This window comes from Melitaea cinxia, chromosome 19 (genome assembly GCF_905220565.1).
Source record: "Melitaea cinxia chromosome 19, ilMelCinx1.1, whole genome shotgun sequence".
NCBI classification, from domain to species: domain Eukaryota; kingdom Metazoa; phylum Arthropoda; class Insecta; order Lepidoptera; family Nymphalidae; genus Melitaea; species Melitaea cinxia.
Genome location: NC_059412.1, coordinates 6,440,555 through 6,465,633, shown reverse-complemented (window position 1 = coordinate 6,465,633; position 25,079 = coordinate 6,440,555). Strand labels below are relative to the sequence as shown.

The following is a 25,079-nucleotide window of genomic DNA, read 5'->3' as shown; positions in this document are numbered from 1 at the left end:
ATATTTAATTAATCATTAAAAAATTTCAATGACAAGTTTTCCCGTTTTCCCCGAAATCGGGTCAACGTAAACGGCGAGTAAAATCAACATCAATTAAATTATGAAGGGTTTGGGTACAAGCGGCCGCCCGCTGCGCACTTTCGCGAATCTTGATGAAAAACAACGACCTGTTTCAAACGATTTACTTACTTCGTTTTAAACGACTGAGTGTTTAACTAAAATGTTTCAAGTCTAATTTTAACCGTCTGGTCTATTCTGTGGGTTAACCTTCTAGAAAATTTTATTAACCCATTCTAGTAGACCGTAATTCTTGGAAAGAGGTTTTAATGTTTTTAGGTGTTGCCGTTCAATTTAAATGGAATAATTAAAGTAACTATGTAATAACTTTTGTAATCTAATTTCGTACAGCTGCACAGATCTATTATTGTCAATTATTACCTACTAAAGTTATACTATTCTGTGCAATGTATAGTTTAGTACGACCGAGAATGGGTATTTAAATCATTTAAAATATGCAGTTACGTAAATAGCCTATTGTGATAACAGAGTGAATACATAATTATTATGCTAAATATTATAAAAAATATAAAATACTGTGTAATGTATTCTATCTCATTGTCTATAGATTTAAGTAGTTGTTTCTTTATCGTGTCGTATTTTCGTTTCATTAAGTTGATTCTAAAGAAGTTTCACTTCAAAATTCTTCCTGTAAATTCTCGCGGCTACGACTAGTTTACTATTGTGTTACAGTTAGTATTTGAAAAATTAGGAATTAGTTTGTATAGTCTTTGTTATAACCTATAATTTAACGCTAATATTCCTTTCCTTCTTTCCTCTTAAAGTACTGACAACTTCAAATTGGTATATACAGAAAATCTAATATAAATATCAATACATGCCGGTAGTATATTTTCTAAATAAACAATGAAAACGTGACAAAAACAGAATTACTATGGGGAGGTGTCATAATATGAGTATGAACATCATCTCTGTCCATACCATTGATAACTGTCACGCTGTTTTATCCCAATTTGTTCAAAGGCTCTCGAGGTACACGCGAGTGTGGGGGTCGTGGGGATGAGGTGACGAGTGTCGTGTGGGAGCGGGTCCGGCTTGCGAGACGCATCTTAATGCCGACCTACATCCCGCCTTGCATTCATTGTAGCGAGTAGCGGCTTGTGACTAGATGGTCTTTTTCATTCCTGTTGTTTTCTTTAAGTCGAAAAATTGTTTTTAATTATTTTTCTATTGAAGTGAATTGTTTAATTATTTTTTTAGTATTTTACGGTGGTAAAAATAATAGAGAAAGGGTTATTTATTTATATAACAGCAAAAATCAACAGTAAAGCTGGATATCGGATTAAACAGCTCTACGTTAGAATTTCTGATATGCCATTTTAAATTAAATTAAATTATTAAATTTACATTATCCTACATTTATTAATCTCCATTGATAGTTATACAATACCGGACTTATTATATTAGTCTTATTTCGGTTCTTTTGAAAGAAAATAAAAAAAATTCTATCACCAGTGTAATTAACTATTATTTTTAGGAATAAGTTCTTTGATTTTTTTAGCGTGGTTACTCAAAGACACAATAATTTCGACTGCAACTAACACAAAGATGCAGTTTAGCATGTAAAGCCTTTGCGGATAAATCTGTGTAATTTATTAGAAACACAAAAGGGATGTGTGAAATTTCGATCACATTAATGATCGCACGAGTGTGGCATACAGTTCATATGCTAAACGCCCTTTCAGTTAACAGGAGTAATGGTTGCTAGTATTCAACGGGAAACTATCTCTCGAAATCCGTGCCAATGATCCCTGAATTTCGTGTTTAGGCCACATTCTATTTATTTTTAAACAATTAAATAGTTGGTAATATTCAATTATTATCAAATCTACTATACTACTATAAATCTACTAAATTTTAACAATGTCATGTAAATATACAAGACGAAAAATAATTTTAAAACACTAAAAAGTTAACCTATTACAAAATAAATGGATTTACCTCAAATATTGATTTATTTAATTTAAACAAAGTGAATAATATTAAAAAGATATTAATATTTTCTTAATGTATAAAAAATAAGTATTTGAAAGTAATCGCATAATTGTTGGTTGTCAAGTCTTACAAGTCATTCAAATCTTCAATACAATTGTATTCGTATTGAATACTTAGCGAAATATCATGTCAAGTGATTCTTATGCGAGAGTGTGTGGTCGAATGTAAATTCCCGTAGCGATTCCACATCTAATCGCCTCTCTTTGTTTAACCTCTCCAAACCCCGAAATGAAAGACGGGTACCCCCACAAGGACGCCATAGCCCCCTACCCAACTCCTATCAAATCTAAAATGGCGCAAATTTCACCGAAGTGATTTTAACCATAAATACCTCCAATAAGATCGAGTTTACCTTGACGCTACGGGTGACACTACTATAGGATAATAAACGCATTATTTACAAGACGTAAATTGAACTTTATCGAATTTCTTTGAGTTTTTCTTTCCTGTTAATATCGAACCGAGATTCCTGAAAATGCCCACCTTTCCGCTCTATTCTTTTGAAAGGCTTTTCATCCATCAAAAATCAATCTGCGTCGTTTTCTTATTCCGTTTAATGTTTTAATTGATCGCGATGAATTTAATTCGATCTTAACGAACTGAAAAGCCTATAAGATCGTGAAAAAACTTGGTGCAATTAATTTTGATTCGGTCCTTTGTAAACAGATGGACCGCACGGTTCGGAATCTTTTTCGTGACTCGTATCTCGAAATACGTATTGTAATTAAATTAATTAAGAACGATGATTTCGTGGAGACACCCGCGACGGACGTCGTGATCGTTTACAAACGAAAAACTAGTAGTCGATACGATACGAAAAACTAGTAATCAATTTAACTGAAAATTGTACTTGTTTTTACACCTCATTCGATATATCGGCGAGCGTTTGTTTTGTGATCGAAAACGATACGTCGGCATTGAATTTACGCTTCTCGATTATTATTATTTTGTCAAGTATTTCTCACTAATCGTGACTTTGAACATAATCTGCTTAGTACTTAGAATTAATGTACAAGTACGTACATAACGTATATCATCTGTAATACGAGAACTCTTTTCGACGTTCACCAACTTGTATGTCATCGCTTCGCTTAATCGATTGAAAACTAAATTTATATTCATGACTTTTCTTTACGTGTCAACGCGGGTAATAACATTTTGTTTTTTGGAAATATTATGTAAATTTGTATTGAATCATTAGATTAGTTTCTTGTGTAGGTACGTATTTTAATAACAATGTCTATCATCTTTTTATGCTAACCGCATGCATTTACAGTAAAATACTTTATGACTTTTTAACCGACGGAGGATGGAAAGGAGGTTTACCAGCTGTGGTACCATGATAAGGAAACCATTATCTAATGATGAAATCCCAGAGAAATCGAGGGAAACCCTCGAAAATCGTTGTGACGACTAGTGCGTTTGTTAATTTTTTTCGTCTACTTACGTTGTTATTACTTGTCGATGTAATTGAAGTCGGTTCTATCGTTTGCGAGCAAACACAATTATACCTATTCAATAGAATCTTTAACACGAGTAGAAATAATCTTATATAAATTAGCTTCGATTGCATTAACAATAAGTAAACCGGCATTAAATTAAAATTTGGATTTCATATACAAAACTTTATACTATCGCACCAAATTAATTATAAAATAGTTCATATTAAATGTACTATTGTGTTACTAACATCTTCACTATACGCACATTTAATGAAAGTCAGGCCCAATGTTTAGGGGGTGAATCGTTACCCGACCGATTTCAATACGTACCTTCGGAACACACATTGGTATTGTAACAATGTTTAATCGTACAAGCGTAAATAGTCTTTATTGGGTTAGATTTGAAACCATATTTGTATACTGTACTGTGTGAATTGATGGTTACAGACTGCGTGTGTAGTCGCCTATAAAATGTTGTTTAGGAATATGCATGATTAACCGAAAGCGTGGAGATTTAAATTCCTCAAGTAGTTTTATAAAATGTTGTATTAAAAGCAATGCGGGAAGTAACTTTCTAATATCAGCAGACAAAGGGTTTGTTGGTTAACTTTTACGAGGGCTATTTAAGTTTAAATCCCGTATCGAAATAATTACAAAATTTTACTGTCACTCTACATTGCTATAACATGATTTTGAATATAGTCGATTACACTATATTATATAATTAAAAATAGATTAACTAACACAATAAAATATAATAATAAATAAATAAATCTTTTGCAAGATTGTTGCGCTTAAACAAACAACTTCAGCATAAATAATATTAGATTACTTTAAGAAACGTAGTTACTTAATACAATTTCCGCACAAACACACATCTGAGTACGTATTACTGTGAACATTTCCGTGTGAGATACACACGCGAATTAATTGCCTGCTATGGGTAGAGGCGGCCATTTAATTTTGCCGGGTGATATTAATTTCATAGCAGCGATTTTGGCGTATTCATGTGTAGTAACCCTCTGACATGGAAGCGACAGTGATAATGCGGATAATGTCGCTTGTTTCGAATATTATTTAACCTATTTTCATTAAACATTTTGTTAATCTTTGCTTTTATTTATAAGTGCTTAGAAGAACTATTTTCAATTAACTGTTTTAAATTATGCATGGACGTTTAATTGTTTGTAATTATGTCAAAACGGAATTATAATAAATAGTTTAAAATAACAATAATAAAATATTTCACATTTAACGCCCTTCAGTAAGACGAAAACATCATGTCTAGGTTCGAAAACTTTAATAGGAATAAAGAAAAAATTAAGTAAGAAAGTAAACTTCAATCGATATTACTCTGGGGATTTCTTCAATTCGTATAATAAAAAACACCTAATATTTGATAGTTCATTGGTAGACTACGTAATAAGCCGAGAATTATTGAAATTCATATACTAGTTCACGCTAGAAGTATCTTTCTTGTGAAGAAGATTACATGATTCTAAAAATGATATAATAATAATAATAAATACCCTTTATTGTACACCACAAGAAACATTACAAAAAAAGTGATACATACAAAGAAAGTTGTATATATACTGTTTAATCAATCTTTCATATATATTGAAATTATAATAAATATAGATTTAAATTTCAAATATCATCATCATAAAAATAATGAAGCTGAATACAAATTTTCTTACCCTCTACCCCGTTTACCCCATTAGGCTCAATTAACTCCATAGGTCAGAAATGCTTTGTATTTGCTACGTCATTAGTCTTGCCTATAAAAATCATGTTTCTAGATCCATCGACTTAAGACTGACCGGTATTTTAATAATTTTATGGCATTTAGAAAAAAAGCGGAACGGTTAATAGTTGAAAGTTGTTTCGAAGAATGTCGTAATAGAGTGTTATACAAATTTCATCGGTGTTTCGTTGTCTTATTGCTCAGTATTTTATTAACTTTAATCCCAATAAAATTTTAAGAACCTTTTATAAGCCTTTCGAACATCTACGCACGGATTCAAACGTCAATCTTGCCTTAAGTAAGGCAAAGCTAGGTTGTAAAAGTGTATTAGCCCAGAAAACGGCTGTTCAAAATTTAACTAGGTTGTCGATAAGAAATCCTTTTTTGGCGAATCACATTCAAACTTTAAAAACAGATACACGCATATCGAAATAAATAAAATAAATATCTTTTAAATTATCGACGTGAATGTTCTCGTGTAATTTGCATACTACAGAAGTACACGGTCGTCTTCGTATTAATCGTCTCAAGAGCACGTGGTAGTAGCATATGGGGTACAAAGAGCCCGCAAATGTTCGGGCAGGTGTCCAACAGGTGCTGAGGTCCACTTGCACGATTTAACCGTCGCGTTTCACCTTGAATGTCGTATATATGTATATTAGAGATTGCACCCTAGTAAATTACCCGAGTCGTAAAACTTTGTAAGTGATCTATTCGTGTTTGTTAATACTTTTTCAAACTACCCTCGTAGTAAATAAAAATAAAATCTCTCGCGACATAATAAAATCTTTGACTTTCAAGTCTATCGTTACGTACGTACTCTACGTTGTACGTAGAAAATGGACAATATTTTAGCAATATTTTTTTTGGTAATTAGATATAATATTGTATTATGTAGAGCGTACTAAAATTAAAAAAGTCGGTATAATATCAAAAATTGTTAAATATTTCATCATTTCCTCTACAAGTAATGTCAATGATCAAAACGCTATAACAGTTAAAAACCATAAACCTACTCCTTTCATACTATTAATTCTGACTGTCACTGATCCACGGAAATGAAGTAAGTCGTGCATAATTTAATTATTACAATAATTTTCCGATTATAGTCGCTTTCAATTTCTTTTTAAACTAGTGGTGAATATGTACTTGTATATGTAGTGAAGATTGAATAATGGATCATATGCAACAATCTCAATTTACTGCTCTATATATAGACTAAGAGGGGGAACTATGTATGTTTGTTTATATATGTGCTCTATTTGCAATATTTTTTACATAGATTCTTTAATGTATTGTTAACATAAATATGTTATATATATTTGGTTTTACTGGTTTTTGTCAAATAAATAAATCAAACTTCTACTACTACTAAAGCGGGCATTCGTTTTTTAAACAAACTTTGATCTGATTCGACATTCGTTGACGAAATCGAGGATGTCTAGTTGTTAGGATATTGTACAAAGCGGATAATACATTAGTCCAAACCACGACCGGAGTACGAAAATAAACCGAGAGGCGGCGACGCGACGCCGTGCATCGTGGCTGTACGCGCCGTAGTGCATAACCTGATAGATCTCCGCGTAAATTGATTTAAGATTTGATGAAACGGCTCTAATGATGCCTGGCGTTAATGATGGTCATATTGTGCAATAATTACGTCAACACCATCTTTTCCAGTAGACGATAACGAGTAAGATTATTGTTGTTTGAAATTGTAATTGTAATAATATGATATAGGATGAAAGCTTAAGATAATTTTATTAATATTCGGGCAAAAGAGAAAATACCATTACAATATACAAGGCCAAATACCATTTACAAGGTCAATGAAAGTAATGTGTAAACGACGCGTTTTGCACGTAAGCTGTCCGATTCAAAGATCGGTATCGGGTACACCCACGCCTCACAATGTCTCCCCTAAGTTTTTAAACCCTAGACTACCCTCTCTAATTAAATATTGCCCAACTTATCCCCACTATCCTAACGATGCATAGCTAATAGTGCATCGAGGACGTGCGTCCGAAAGGCGCGTGCGGTCAGTACACTCGCGCACGCGGTTCCGTTGCGACGTTCCGACCTACGCGACGACACGGCCACGTCGCGTCACGGGCTAAATAATGTATTCCTTTCATAGCGTCACATTAAGATACTTCTTGTGTCACACTTTTACGTCATTTTGTAATCGGGCTCCAATCGAAACACGGTCGCTTCCAGACGCACATCCGTTCCCACACGACGATTGTGTACATTACTGTACTCTACCGACTACTTACTCGTATGAATTTGACATGAACTTCGGTTAAGACGTCGCGTTTGTCTATTTCAGGGTATTTTGCGTACGTGATGTGTCGGGCGTCTCAAAAATCGATGCAATGCAAACATGTTGATGTGCGAATAATCAAGCCGCGATTCAACCCCACGTTTCGATTCGAGTAATAATAGCGACGGTGAGGGAGGGGGAGTGCAGTATACGGAGGGCCGGACCTACCGCGTTGCGATTTAAGAACTTAACATGCACTGGTTAAAGATCACAATGCAGTGTACGGTTTACTGTAGTACTTGCACTTGTGAATGGCTTATTCTCATCGATTTTAATAACTGTCTACTACGTCTGTAAAGAGGGCACTAAATTCATTGATCAATTTTACTGCCGCGTAATTTCTTGATGTAATTGTATAATCGCTTAACGTAATCTCACTTTAATAAAAATGTTAATGTGTGATAATTTTATTGTTTTTTATTTATGATGCTGATTTAAGACCACATCTTGCTTTCTTTTACTACTTTTACAAAGCCACATCTTTGTTTTCTCAAGACCCTGTTACTTAACAATAGACACATAACGATGTTACTCTGACATCCTTTAAAAGGGTCGTCGTAAAAAATAAGTGAATATTGAATTAGATCCAACAAAAAGCACGTTAGAAAGCCAATCGGGGAACAAATCGTGCGACTAGTCGAGCGATCCGTGAACGAAATAGAGGGGAAGTAGGGGCTCCTCGTCACCACCTGTCCGTATATAATAGCTTTCGGAAGACGCAGTCGTCTTTAGACTTGCGCGAGCGCATCTGTCTTTTCCTTCGCGCCAAAAACAAAACTGTCACGAATTGTAGAAATATATCTTTGAAATAACTTAATATTAAACGTCTCTATATAAGTAGAGAATATTACGATATATGTGTGAATGTATTTTTTGTAGCTGTGAAAGATAAGTGTTATTAAGAGCTTAATGTGTGTTTGTGTATAAACAATGTGACAATGTTAGGAATGCTTACTTCCGACTTCGGATACCAGAACCGACTGACTTTGTTACAACAGCTCATCGAGTGTGGAGATGTGTTGCTTGGACGTGAATTCGTTTACGGTATGTCTCTATGGGAAAGTAAATCTTGGTTTATGTCTAAAATAACGGTTAGAGAGTGTGTTGTACCTAATTTTCATAAAAATAAGCCTCGGCTTGTTAACTGTTTGTATACTTATAAGGATGAAATAATGTAAAAGTTACAAAAGACTTCTAACATTGTAGGTAAAAAATTCAAATATAATCTAACTCTACCTACTCATTAACTACAAAAACGTTAGAAGCGAATACATTTTAATAAAAAAAAAATCTCTGGTCTTGTCTGTCTTGCGCGTGACATAATGAATGTCACGTCATGGTCATCAATATTATTTCTTTCTTTCTTAAAAAGAACTATACATCAATCAAACCGGACCGTGCTATAGCTCGGCGCGTGCTCAGATCCACACAGAGATCGTATCGTACTTATTTATCGTCGCATTGTCTTACGACGTCATAAATCGCGTTAATTAGCATCGGAAATAACGCAGGCGCCTCTCGTTCTCTCGCACTCCAGCATGTCGCTAGCGCGTTTGACACCTATTTATATCTGATTGTTTTGTTCCGTAATTTATTGAGTACGTGTTTTATTAAATGATTTAATTGTTCGCAAAAGTTTTCCTTCTTTTTTATGTTATTATCATATGACTAGAATGATTGCGACGAAGGATGCGAATTAATTTAGTTACTTTAGTTAAATATTTATTCATTAAAAGTTTTCGCAATAGCTTTAAATAAAGAGTAACTAACTTTACAAAGGTTTTTTTGGAATATTTAAACATGAAGAAATATTCCTATTCTAAAGAAGTCTTACATCACATTAGCATGTTCATTGTTTTGAAGGAAATTAGTATTCATATATTTTATTCATAATAATATGTAAATAACACAGGAAAGGTTTACTTTTTAAAAAATGACCAAGAAAAGGGCATGACAACTCTACAAGTTTTCAAAACAGATTTTAAATATGTTTCCTTTTCATGTCAAATTCGGCCATCTCCTCTATAGAGTTATTACAATATGTTCCGTATAAAAAAAGCGTTATGTTAAGTCTATTTTAAATTTTCGCAAAAATAAAATCTCTCCAGCTGTCCGATACAGCTGCACAAAATATGCATTTATCACAACTACATGTTTATACATGTACATGTATTGTATATTTCAATAGAAACGTTTGATGGAAATAAATGGTCCAATATTATTTCTCCCGTAAAACGATTAAAGATCGATCACCATTTGTTGATATATACGGATTTATCGGTTCATTGTTTCAAACAATAAAACGCACCGTACTTCACGTGTTGCGTAAATAATCAACGAATGGACATAAGTATATAACATACTCCATATTATAGTGCGGTTAAACAATTTGAAAATTTGAGCACAAGCGAATGGTCTCTATAATACTCTATTTTATCAAACTAAAAATTTACTTATCTACACGATGAGTAGGTCATATTAATAAATACCCTGGTAATACTGTCTCTTATATAACATATGACTAGTAAACATGAATGCTAGCTGAAGGTTGACTTTGAACGTTTTAATAAGATTCTTTCAGTCATTTTAGCTTGATGACTTTCAGTAGTGCTGAGGTAGCACGGGTGATTTCGCCAAAATTATATATGACTGAGAATACATGAAGGATTAGTCGGTGTAGTACAGATAACTTCTTTTTTTAATACGCAAAATGCCAGCTGAGATATACACAGATTTCGTGCGAACTTTCCCGAGCCAAACGGAATTCTATTCTATTTTCTATAGTAAGCTCGGTTCTCTCTACCTCACTTTGTTTAACCGTACGATTAAAGGTTTCCACTTTAACAATTAAACTACGACGCTAGTATCCCAGGAGTACACTATTAACCAAGAATACATTACTACTACACTTACTAGCTACAATAAATCGTTTATCATTTGCTTAATTTACCGTTTTAAGACATTGCACCGGATACAATATGTAGGTACGTGTGCCGAGGCATTGAGTAATTGTACTTACATTTAGTATGGTCTATTTATTAATTCCTAAGTAAATTATTTGGTCCTGTATTGTTTAATTATTCACCGTGTACTTTATATTTTAGTATTAATATTTATATTGAATTCCAAAGAAACGTAGGTGATGTCACCTTAACAAGATTTTTCAGGGGAGTTTATCTATGTGAAAAAGTGTTTAAGTGTGTGTGTGTTTTTTTTTTAATTATTTTGATTTTTGATTGTATACAATGTCTAATGCTCCAATAATCAGAAGCTAACTAGGTATATGTTTCATAAAATGACGATGCCGGTTTATTATTCCTAATTTTAGATCGAATGTAAATAATCAAATAATTCAAAATTTGGTAAAGGTACTTCTTAATTGATTTATATTTTAAACAATGCCTATTTTATGTCATAGGATGTTGTCAAATACAAGAACAAAAGGTAAAAAACTTTCCAAATAAACCGAGCAGATTTTTCGAGCGACGCTTCCGTTACGTCACTTTTTACATTATTTAGATAGATTTTTATCGTCCCGTCCAATTATATCATACAGTTGCGAAATTGTGTAACAAAAATATACGGTGATCGAATATACGGTAACGAAACGATATATTTTTCTCTTTATCTCTGTATACGAGGAAATCTATTCCAATACACAATTACCAGATGTTTTAAAATTGTTAACAATTGTTACACTTTTTTGGCTTTGGTTTGCATGCTCTAAACAAATAAAATGAAATAAATAAGAAGTCCTTTAAAAACCCTTGCGAAATATTTGCTCGGATGTCGTTACACGTTTTCGTTACTTAATTTGTAAAAAAAAAGTGTTTTCTGAATGGCGACAATTGCACAATTTAATCGTTAAAAATAAACATTGTTTTACTGTTTATAAGACTGCTTAATAGAAGTTGAATGCTTAAGGATGAAAATTTCTATTTTTCTCAATTATAAGTTTCAACTCTTCAAGCACTCTAGTACAGTAAACAAAAAAGGTAGTTACAAAAAAAATTTTTGATGATGTGATTATGTATAATCAAAGTAGAATCTTTCTTTTCTGTATAATAACGAGTAAAATTGCTCATAAAAACCAGCTTATTTTAGACGCTATCAATTTTAATATGAATAAATAATAGATTTAAAATAACGTTCCATTTCTTGTACCGAGACAATATAACGCCTTACCGATAATAATGAAAAGAAATTAAATGTAAAAAAAACCTTTCTTGAGCTGTTCTATCGCCTTTTAGTTCAGTATTTAATTGAGTTTCCATTTTACACGGTGATTGACCTTATCGAATCATCACCGTACAATCCCCTAAAATAGATACCTCTAACATTGTATTTTAGGACTTACGTAGCAAAGTTTAAGACTTAATTTTAAATAAACTTTTTTATCGATGTTTATATATTTCATAACTTATAATTTTTGAAAATTTGTTTAATATTGCCGATAGAATACTTTTAATATAAGATTGTATTTTCATTTTAAATCACTTCAATTCATTTCATAGAAATTGTGTGTTACACAAAAGTAGCTTTGCGATTTAAAATTACTTCATGAAATAACAATGTACCTAAAGTGTATGTACGTGTTAAGCAACTGATGTTTATCGGCACTTCAAAAATGTGGAAATTTGTGTAATTATAAAAAAATACCAATATAATATATCAAATTCAATAAACCACCTCGTTACGCGACATAATTTTATTTACATTCGTAGACAATTATGTGTCTTTATGTCTCTTAAATTTTGGCAAAATATTGTCAAAACTGGCGGATAACTCAATATCGACCACGTTTAGTTAAAAATAATAATAGATTTTTTTTAAAAAAGTGTAGTAACACACTTTGTTAGTTCTAATGAATAATGTATCCGTTGTATTAAAAACTATTTTTATATATTTTTACCTCTACAACGAAACATTGTCTGTCACTCAATATGTTCTAATGTTTTATTTAAAAACGATTCATACAGCAGAGCGTTCGCATTGAAACTGTACACTGTATACGCAGAATTATGTCAAGCGTGAAGCGGTTTTTTACGCTAATGCGATGGTATGATACGTTCTCATTATTTGTGTAATAACACGCTGCTTACATTTCCTTTTATTATCGTGTCTCTGAAGGGCCGGTAATTATGTAATATTGTATTGTGTCGCGAAAGTTGTTAATATCGTATTTGACGTCTGAAGCGTAAATTTATCGTGATTATAAAATTACTCAGTAACATGTAACATGCAAGAGTGCATTTACATTTTAAAGTATTCATTTATTGAAAAGTAGTATGTTTTATACATTTGTTTACATAAAAATACTAAGGATGTTCTTAAATATTTATTTTGTTTTTTTTTTTTTTTTTTGTTTGATAAATACGTGTATTTTACTAATATGGCAAATACGTGAACAAGGAAAAGTTATGATAATATTACATTGTTACATTTATTTTTTATTTTTTTATTACATTTTTTAATTTGAACTCATTATAATTAGTTCCAGAAAATTCTCATTTTAAAGCTTTTACAACTTATAATTGAGTAAAAATAATTCGCAAATACAACGCTCTGTGCTCTATTATATGAGAATCTTTTATATTTTTGTTTCTTATATGTTTATGTAACGATTTAGATTATCTTTCGTGAAATCCGTACGTGTGTCTCGAACACCGCCTATGTTTATACGAAGTTTATACATGAGGGACATTTACATGCCCGCAACGGTACCGCGAGACATCTTAATACGTCAATCTTCTTTTCCTAGAAAAAATTCGCTCATATTCGTATGTTGATAGCGATACGAAGTTTCATGTGAAGTACCCATGGTAATTTGTTACTTTTTTTTTCTTTAATTTTGAGGTACGTGATTTCGTAGTTATAACAGTTATTATTCGATGACGTAATTGACATTTATTTAATTTTTAGTTATGTATTAAATAATAAGTACAGTCGTTTTTGTATTATCGGCAGACTGGTACATATTATTATTTGAAAATAATCATACGTCGTATTTTATTAATTTGTTATAAATTATTTATTTGTTAATAAAAGATATTGTTATTTAAGGTTAACTAAAAAAGTCTTTGAAAGTATTTCCAATAACTTCAACAAAAAAATATATATATATTGAACTTCGATAGGTTTTAGGCGCGATGTCTCGCCGACCTGCGGTCGGAGACCTCATAGGACGGGCAGGTCGTTGATACCATTTTATAAGTCTCTAGAATTCTAGATAATGAGTCTATCCAAATGGGACTCGACTTTGATTTGATGTTTTGTTTAATTTCATATTGACAGATTTCCAGAAGGGTCGCGAAGTTCAGTTACTATTTTGCAAGTGGACAGAGTTTCTTTAATGGGAGAACTTCGGGAATGGTTGAAACGTTGTGGCTTCAAGACTCTTTGCGTTTCAAGTTTTAATTTGATTTTCAATTAATGATTTACTAATTTTGTAATCCTTACACGGTTTTGTTTTACTTGTTAAACCACCGTTTAAAAATAGGATTAGAAAAACCGATTAGAAAATAGTTATATCATTCCTATATGTATAAAATTTATTAAAAGATTCTTGTATTACCAAAATGCATTCTAGGTTAAAGAGTTACATGACTAAATTTAAGACTAACTTTTATATGGAAAAACCCAACGCTTCGGTGACTATGTAATGTGACTCTATATAGTCAAAATAGTCCACAATTCTGACCTTTTTCTTTATAATTTTTTAAGTTAAAGTGCACAGGTCTTGAATATGTATTACGTGTACGTATTTAGCAATTTAATAACCTGCTTTATCCCACGTGTATCTGTATAAAGAAAAAGATTGTTTTGTACAATTTTCAATTAAAAAGTATGATTGAATTTATATCCTTTACGAACGAAGTCGAGACGCGCCACTGTAAAGTTCGTAGCCCTGTTGAAACTTGCGGGCTATCGGCCGAGAACCGAACACGGTGTGTGTTTACACTTGTGCTCAGAGCGCCTAAACAAACACTCGGCCCTTTCTCATACTCGACCGCAGAATCGTTCGACAAATTTTGTCACTTACGGCATTAAGAATTAGATTTATATTCGCCTGTGGTTCTCTTTTAATAGCTTTTTTTAAGCCTTTTAGTTGTGGAAACGTTAGGCGTCTGAGATTTAAGACCGAGATAGTAATAATTATTATGTTAAGTGCCTGCTTATACGATACGAGTTCATATTTTTAATTGTTTGTTTTGTCGTCCTCTTTGATTGTAAAATCGTTAGTTGTGTCTACTTATCCTAAATAGTGTTTTAAATTGTAGTGAATAAAAACGAAGAAAGATAATTTTTTGCTTTTTTAACCGACTTCCAAAAAAGAGGAGGTTCTCAATACGACTGTATTTTTTTTCTTTTTTTTATGTATGTTATATCAGAACTTTTGACTGGGTGGAGCGATTTCGACAAATTTTCTTTTAATCGAAAGGTGGTGTGTGCCAATTGGTCCCATTTAAATTTATTTGAGATCTAACAACTACTTTTCGAGCTATATCTAATAATGCGTTTTTACTTGACTTTTTTTCGTCGACCTACGTTGTATTATACCGCATAACTTTCTACTGGATGTACCGATTTTGATAATTCTTTTTTTGTTATAAAGGAGATATCCTAAGTTTAGTACCATGATAAGGAAACCAGGATCTGATAATGGGATCTCAGAGAAATCGAGGAACTTCTTTAAAATCCGCAATAACTTTTTATTGGGTGTACCGATTTTAATAATTTTTAATTTAATCGAAAGCTGATGTTTGTCATGTGGTCACATATAAATTTCATTGAGATCTGATAACAACTTTTGAGTAATCTTTGATAACGCGCAGTTACTTGAGTATTTTTTCGTCGATCTACGTTGTATTACTCGTCGATGTAATTGAAGTCGGTTTTTTTTCGTTTGCGAGCAAACACAATTATTCGTCGATCTACGTTGTATTACTCGTCGATGTAATTGAAGTCGGTTTTTTTTCGTTTGCGAGCAAACACAATTATCCTTGTTTCATAGTTAATTTCGAATGATTTGTTTAATAATATACTATAATTAATTAATAAAAACTAACATTTGTTTTTCTTTGTTTTCAGGCCTAGACAACCGGATATCAAACTCAAGGAGTTCTGTATCACCGTAAGTACTAACCATCTCGTTATATCTAATAATTAAAATATTATAATGCCTATAACAATCACGATAGAAAATGATTCGAACAAGGGCAAAAGAATTTATGCGACGAATTAATATTTATTAAGTTAATAATAATAACACAATAGTGCATTTAGTTAAGATTATTAACTATAATTTTTAACAAATTGAAATTATCATCACATTGAAGTGTCAGCAATTTCATATTTTTTGGTTAAGCTAATCTTAACGAAGAAATTGGAAGTTTCAGGCAGAGGAAGTTACACAGGAACCTTAGACCCTCTGTCTTGACAGAGAAATCTGATAACATTATAATTTATGTGATGTTTCGTAAGACTCTTTTAATGTTAAACTTCTGCGTAAAAACCTCTATACATAGCATTTTATTCTGCTATGCGGTTCTACTGTGGCTTTGCAAATATATCTGTATCATAATTTTTTCAAAACATTCAGATTTCCTTACGATGCGTTTCTCTATCTACGACCATGAAATTATTGTCCAAAAGAGTTAAATTTTAGTTTTAATTGTAAATTGTTTATTTTATTGTTGTTATAGTTTTATAGTTATTTTTATACCACAAGTTGATGATCGTCAACGTGCTTGTTTACAGTGGCGTGGTGAACAAGGACCTTGGTCTGTCGGAGAGTGACGACGAGGTTGCAGCGACCACTACCAGGCTAGAACCGTAAGTTCTTTTTCTTTTATCTAGAATAACTTATACTCTGTGGTGTTCTTATCTAGAATAATATTCTTTAAATTCTTAAATTATATATTACTAGCTTGTACGTTGCTACGCTTTTTTTAATTTCTTTTTGATCGTACCAACTCTGAAATTTTGTGAACTCATGCACAACACTGCTGAAGATCATGACAGGATCAAACGCATAGTTTGCGATTCTATAAAGGACATACAGACAAACATTCATTTATTTATATATATATATATATATATATATATATATATATATATATAGGACTAGCTGTTAACTGTGATTACACTTAAATAAGTCTCTTCCGATTTGATCTTAATGGCGCTGAGAGAAATCAATCTTACATAAAACTAATATCCCAATAAAACAATTTTAAATTTAACCGTCAATAAGTTTGTGGTAAAGAATAAATGTTTAATTTTTAGTTATCGCCCAACCTTGAATAAAGTATGCGCTTACTTTTATCTTAATACGCAACAAGTGGTGTTACAATACATCGATATTATGTACGTACAGGGCTCGGTGGCCTACGCAATGAGTTCCGTAATACAATGTCGATGTTGTCCTTGTATACGTAATTTGGGGTCACGTACTTAGAAAATTGATCACGCGACCTCTTAATACATCAAAATACAATGATGTAAATACTTAGAACTAAATATGCAAGACTAAACAATAACAAGACGGTTATGATTGATGTTCAGATTGATACTAAATATTCTTATAAACGTGTGTTGCTAAAATGTAAATGAAAACGTATAACTTATATTTACAACACTATGTATATTATTGATTATTACTTATTTGATTTTAATATAATTTAACAAAACATTAAATTTGGAAAAATTATACAGTTTTGAAGTAAGCTTAAATTATTTTAAAATTAAATAAATTCGTCGAAAGTTGTTAACTTATTTACTTCTTTCTCGACATATACATAACTGGACTGGGGAGCGTGATCGAAATATTCGTCTTTCATTTACTGCCATGACCGAAATAACATAATACACACCTTTAACTCGGTACGCTACAGGCTATAAGATATATCACTTCAGTTCTTTGTCAAATGACTAAATATGTAAATTACTATAACGATACCTCGCACAGAAAGTGCGTATATCAGTAAGATATAAATAATGTTTTGACATGAATGTTGCATACTCAATATGGATGGTCTAAATGGTCTAATACCGTACCACGCCTACATCTGTGTTGACATACGAAAAATTATTTATTATTATTATTATATTATATCATGTACAGCTGATAGCGATCGTTACTCACAGTAGGGAATATATCTGTCAACTGGCATTCGAGCAGTGTGGTGGATTAAGCTCTGATCCTTCTCGTATATGGGGAAAGAGGTCTATGCCCACGTGGGATATTACAGGCTAAAAGCTGAAGCGTATGATTATATTATAATACTATAATACTATATTAATAAGAGCTATTTTACTGATGCTAATGAGGGATGATTGAATTAAAAGTAATATCATGGACGTATACCAATGACTCGTGGTCGGTATTATCCAGTATCCCAACGAATCAATAAGTTCTTGAGTAATCTTTTAAACTCATATCGAAGTCAACATTTTATAAATTCCACACATCGGTATGTAGTTTGAGTTCATTACGCAAATCGGCTTACTTTAAAATTTTTATAATTGTGTTTATTAAAAATTTTGTATGTCTAAATTTGCTGTGGAAAAGACTTCTGACGTAGTAAAAAATAAGTTTGAAAGCTAATTTGAAATATGGAAACCCTAACACTTCAAAAATTTCTACCCTGTTTAACATTATGCATACACACATATATATATATATCGGTATCGGTAGCATATGTATGTATATAAATTATTAAAGGAAAATCAAGGCATCCGAAGAAACTCAATTTTATAAATACTATGAAAATATAAGTAGGTACAGTGGGAAATAACCTACACGTAGTCAGCGGGTACTTAAATTCATGTTAGTAGGTGCATTGCGTTATTAGAATGCCGAAGATAAAGTTGTCGTAAACAATATAATAAATTGATGCTAAAGGGAGTTACCCTCACACACAGCGCTACATAGCTCTTGCCCTCCCCTAACCGATTTTCTGTCGCGTGGCTAATGCCTCAAACAATAAGAGTTGCTTGAAGGATCACGACTAATCTTGGAATTAACTTCTGATATAATAGTATGATTTTTAAAGTTGGCATGTTTAAATAACTTACTTTTTTATACTACTAGGTCGGCAAACAATGTACGGCTCACTTGATGGTAAGCGATTACCGTAGCCAGAAACACCAAAAGTATCGCCAAACTTATCCCCAATCCCCTAGGAGCTTTGGTCACCTTACTCATCACAGGAACACAACACTGCTTGAAAGCAGTATAATTAAGCTGTGATCTTCTTTAAAGTCGGAGTACCCAAAGTCGGGCTACTTCAGATTTTGAGCAGGATATTTCATGCCTCAGTTAAGCTTATTTACTACTGTTAATTTACAAGAAAAAAGAAAAAACATTTCGTCCTATTATTATTTCTTCATAGAATTAATTTTTATTGCTCACATTCTATCTATTATAGTATGGTTAATTACAGTCTTGATTTTTGAGGCTTACTTTATTTTAACTGCACCGATAAACATATAGTTAGGAAGGCAATAGCATCGTTTTAAATTGACAGATATCGTTATCAGCTTTACTCGTGATACCGGGAAACCGACATACACTTATTTTATTAATTCGATCGCCGTTTACATTATCACAATTGCATACATAACAAAGCAGCCTTAACCAGTACTGAAGTTAAAACTAAAATGTTTCTAACATTTCTTTTTTTTTTTCAATTTAATACTTCTAAAATTAATGGTATTTTTATTCTACTCTCGTGATTATTGTAAAAATCGATCAATATTAGTTGAAATTTCGTATCATCAGAAATATTTCGTCTATTGAAATTATTATTATAATTTGTTCTTTTAAGTACAATAAAATTCTCTTGTTAAAATGAGTTATAGATAATTGTGTATGTAATAAAAAGGCCATGAAAAAACAATCGTATAAAACGTAGTTAAATATAACGCTAGTAAATATACCATGAAAACTTTACTATCAACGGCGTTTACCGCAACGTTTACTGTACCATAAACGTAAGGTTTACGCAAAAAGATATAAAACTAGGGTCAATAATGTTGGAACTTTTTTAATCTAGCAGTATAATATTTAACCAAGAGAACGAGCAAAGTTATAGTGACCCCACAGACTAACTAGGTTTTCTATCGGTCGATAACTCATATATACTTATAATGCTTTTGATACTTAATAAAAATAAAATAAAAAATTAAAACAATAATTAAAATAAAGGTACAAAATGTGGTGTTATGGCTAGAGTGACATGATTATGATGAGTTTTTTTTTATTCAAGTTTAATCATCATTCATATTCATCAGTTTCGGAGTCCAGAAGCACACACAATACACAAACACAAACGCCCAGACCACGACAAACATCTATAGGGCTAATACAAAAGTTTGAAATTGCGGGGATCGAACCCGTAAGCGCAACAGCCAGTGCTGTGACCGCTGCACCAAGACGTTGTCTATAATATCTATCAGTGGAATAAAAATAAGATTAAAATATAGTTCACTTATATACGATAAGCTGTGTGGTTACAGCAGTTAAGAATATAGCCACCCCCTATCTTCCCGTGGGTGTCATAAGAGGCGACTAAAGGATAACACAGTTCCACTACCAACTTGGAACTTAAAAAGCCAACCGATGGTGGGATAACCATCCAACTGCTGGCTTTGAAATACACAGGCCGACGACGGGCAGCAGCGTCTTCGGGTGCGACAAAGCCAGCCCTGCGGTCACCAACCCACCTGCTCAGCGTGGTGACTATGGGCAACACACATGAGTTCACGCCATTTTGGCGTGTACTTGTGGATGCCAATGTCCAGCAGTGGACTGCGATAGGCTGAAGTGATGATGATGATGAAGTGATATACGATTATCGATAGCCGACTAAAATGTCGAGGACTATAACTTTTCAGTCTGATGTTGTCCTTACGTCCAACTAAACTATAACATATTGACCATCCTTTGTTTACCGACTTCACAAACTCAGTTGTAGTCGCCACGCTTCAACTATTCCGTGTTCTATTAAAACCGATCAGACTAGTTTATGCTGTTAAACTTGACAATAAAATAGTATAACGAGGTTAATTATTTATTGTAACCTTAACATAATCACAGTATACAAATAAATAACTGTGGTGATACCGCATGTCGTCCTCCGGAGTACGTAGGGTTTTCACACTTTGTTTTAAAACTTAATTAAAATATAATGTTATTATTTAGTAATTTATTGAAGTTCTTAATAGCAACGTATACAAACGGGCATTTTGCGTAGACAAATTCAAATAGAGTTCTAAAATGTTTTATATTAATGTTAATAATGATTGAATCTTTATATATGTAAAGAGTAATAAAATAAGATTCTTATTTTATAGTTCTTACATATTTCAATAAGTAGCTAAAAAAACCCTTATAAGAATAGTTGTAATGTAAAATTTGAACCTTATTTATACATATTAAAAGTGATAATAGTAAGTACTATAGTGTCCGAGTAGTATTTATTTTCAATAACTATCAGGAACTTGCTGTGCACAGTAACAAGATACGCCTATTAACTCTGATTGTTTCTACTTGTGTTGTTATGAAACTTATTTTCTTTTATTTTATACATCAATAGTTTATTATAAGGTGAATAACCTTAACCGACCGAACTCATTTCATTTTACGTTGTATTTTTACCCCATCTTTACAAACCTTCAACAATATTTAACAAATGCTATTGGCTGTGTGAACTTGGCACCCGACTTTGGAAAAAATGTTTTTTTTTTGGATTCATTTAATAGATATTGGTTAGTAGTTGATTGTAGTGACAACAACTTTTTTTGTAGTTGTACAAAAAAAAAATTTTTGGCACCAAAAAATATTGCATCCCCCCACATTTAAAATAATTTTTTTTTTCCTTCGATTCTTATAGAGGAACGTTAGTAGATGATTGTAGTGCATTTTGTTTTGTTTTTAGTAAGCTAGAAAAAAAAAAAATTAAAAATATAAAAAATAATAAATTGCGAATAATTATCGTCATGAATTTTACCTCTATAAAATCAATTAGATAGCTTAAATAATTACAATTACAGGTTAATTGAACGATAATTTCCGTAGCGATATATAGTCATCAGTTTTTTAGTTTGTGATAGAATTAATATGACATACTCGTAATATATAACAGTATCAGATGCAGTGAAAGTAAGAAAAACAGTGATTCAGTGCGAGCCAGTAACCGATGGATGGTCTTCACAATTACTAAAAACGTCTTAAATTATTGAGGAACTTCCAAAGGGGTTTGTAGTGAAGAAATTTTCGTTTGCAGTAGAATAAAAGTTTAAGGAAATTGAAGTGAGAGCCGCGGAAGTACGAAAATTTCATCTTCAACGATTCGGTGCGAGCCAGTTACCGATGGATGATCTTCACAATTACTACAAACGTGATAAATGATTTAGGGGCCCTCCAAAGAGGTTTGTAGTGAAAAGACTTTCGTTTGTAGTTGAATAAAACTTAGAGAAAATTGAAGTTAAAGTCGCGGTAGTACGAAAATTTCAACTTCGACTGATTCAGTGCGAGCTATTAACTATTCGTGGTCTTCACGATAACTACAAACGTCTAAAATGATTGAGGGACCTCCAAAGAGGTTTGTAGTGAAAAGACTTTCGTTTGTAGTTGAATAAAACTTAGAGAAAATTGAAGTTAAAGCCGCGGTAGTACGAAAATTTCAACTTCGACTGATTCAGTGTGAGCCATTAACTATTCGTGGTCTTCACGATAACTACAAACATCTAAAATGATTGAGGGATCTCTATGGAGGTTTGTAGTGAAAAGACTTTCGTTTGTAGTTGAATAAAACTAACAGAAAATTTAAGTGAGACCCGCGGGAGTACGAAAATTTCGACTTCGACTGATTCGGTGCGAGCCATTAACTATTCGTGGTCTTCACGATAACTACAAACGTCTAAAATGATTGAGGGATCTCTATGGAGGTTTGTAGTGAAAAGACTTTCGTTTGTAGTTGAATAAAACTAACAGAAAATTTAAGTGAGACCCGCGGGAGTACGAAAATTTCGACTTCGACTGATTCGGTGCGAGCCATTAACTATTCGTGGTCTTCACGATAACTACAAACGTCTAAAACGATTGAGGGACCTCCAAAGAGGTTTGTAGTGACAAGACTTTCGTTTGTAGTTGAATAAAACTTACAGAAAATTTAAGTGAGACCCGCGGGAGTACGAAAATTTCGACTTCGACTGATTCGGTGCGAGCCATTAACTATTCGTGGTCTTCACGATAACTACAAACGTCTAAAATGATTGAGGGACCTCCAAAGAGGTTTGTAGTGAAAAGACTTTCGTTTGTAGTTGAATAAAACTTAGAGAAAATTGAAGTTAAAGTCGCGGTAGTACGAAAATTTCAACTTCGACTGATTCAGTGCGAGCCATTAACCGATGGATGGTCTTCACAATTACTAAAAACGTCTTAAATTATTGAGGAACTTCCAAAGGGGTTTGTAGTGAAGAAATTTTCGTTTGCAGTAGAATAAAAGTTTAAGGAAATTGAAGTGAGAGCCGCGGAAGTACGAAAATTTCATCTTCAACGATTCGGTGCGAGCCTGTTACCGATGGATGATCTTCACAATTACTACAAACGTGATAAATGATTTAGGGGCCCTCCAAAGAGGTTTGTAGTGAAAAGACTTTCGTTTGTAGTTGAATAAAACTTAGAGAAAATTGAAGTTAAAGTCGCGGTAGTACGAAAATTTCAACTTCGACTGATTCAGTGCGAGCTATTAACTATTCGTGGTCTTCACGATAACTACAAACGTCTAAAATGATTGAGGGACCTCCAAAGAGGTTTGTAGTGAAAAGACTTTCGTTTGTAGTTGAATAAAACTTAGAGAAAATTGAAGTTAAAGCCGCGGTAGTACGAAAATTTCAACTTCGACTGATTCAGTGTGAGCCATTAACTATTCGTGGTCTTCACGATAACTACAAACGTCTAAAATGATTGAGGGATCTCTATGGAGGTTTGTAGTGAAAAGACTTTCGTTTGTAGTTGAATAAAACTAACAGAAAATTTAAGTGAGACCCGCGGGAGTACGAAAATTTCGACTTCGACTGATTCGGTGCGAGCCATTAACTATTCGTGGTCTTCACGATAACTACAAACGTCTAAAATGATTGAGGGATCTCTATGGAGGTTTGTAGTGAAAAGACTTTCGTTTGTAGTTGAATAAAACTTAGAGAAAATTGAAGTTAAAGCCGCGGTAGTACGAAAATTTCAACTTCGACTGATTCAGTGCGAGCCATTAACTATTCGTGGTCTTCACGATAACTACAAACGTCTAAAATGATTGAAGGATCTCTATGGAGGTTGGTAGTGAAAAGACTTTCGTTTGTAGTTGAATAAAACTAACAGAAAATTTAAGTGAGACCCGCGGGAGTACGAAAATTTCGACTTCGACTGATTCGGTGCGAGCCATTAACTATTCGTGGTCTTCACGATAACTACAAACGTCTAAAACGATTGAGGGACCTCCAAAAAGGGTTTGTAGTGACAAGACTTTCGTTTGTAGTTGAATAAAACTTACAGAAAATTTAAGTGAGACCCGCGGGAGTACGAAAATTTCGACTTCGACTGATTCGGTGCGAGCCATTAACTATTCGTGGTCTTCACGATAACTACAAACGTCTAAAATGATTGAGGGACCTCCAAAGAGGTTTGTAGTAAAAAGACTTTCGTTTGTAGTTGAATAAAACTTAGAGAAAATTGAAATTAAAGCCGCGGTAGTACGAAAATTTCAACTTCGACTGATTCAGTGCGAGCCATTAACTATTCGTGGTCTTCACGATAACTACAAACGTCTAAAATGATTGAGGGATCTCTATGGAGGTTTGTAGTGAAAAGACTTTCGTTTGTAGTTGAATAAAACTTACAGAAAATTTAAGTGAGACCCGCGGGAGTACGAAAATTTCGACTTCGACTGATTCGGTGCGAGCCATTAACTATTCGTGGTCTTCACGATAACTACAAACGTCTAAAATGATTGAGGGACCTCCAAGGAGGTTTGTAATGAAAAGAATTTCGTTTGTAGCTGAATAAAACTTAAAGAAAATAGAACCAGAAGCCGCGGAAGTACGAAAATATCGATTTCTGCATATTCCGTGTGAGCCACTACATATGGATGGTCTTTACGGTTACTACGAACGTCTTAAATGATTGAGGGACCTCCAAAGAGGTTTGTAGTGACAAGACTTTCGTTTGTAGTTGAATAAAACTTACAGAAAATTTAAGTGAGACCCGCGGGAGTACAAAAATTTCGACTTCGACTGATTCGGTGCGAGCCATTAACTATTCGTGGTCTTCACGATAACTACAAACGTCAAAAATGATTGAGGGACCTCCAAAAAGGTTTGTAGTGAAAAGACTTTCGTTTGTAGTTGAATAAAACTTAGAGAAAATTGAAATTAAAGCCGCGGTAGTACGAAAATTTCAACTTCGACTGATTCAGTGCGAGCTATTAACTAT

At 32.9% G+C, this 25,079-nt stretch overlaps 1 protein-coding gene across 1 annotated transcript in view; it reads left to right on the top strand.

Moving 5' to 3' along the window:
* The window catches only part of LOC123662688 (AF4/FMR2 family member 1), a 130,488-nt gene that overhangs the window by 86,273 nt on the left and 19,136 nt on the right, over positions 1-25,079 (top strand). Inside the window, exons 9-10 of the mRNA XM_045597491.1 lie at positions 15,677-15,719; positions 16,346-16,420. Coding sequence (XP_045453447.1) covers positions 15,677-15,719; positions 16,346-16,420 — 118 coding nt within the window. The remainder of the gene's footprint in view (positions 1-15,676; positions 15,720-16,345; positions 16,421-25,079) is intronic.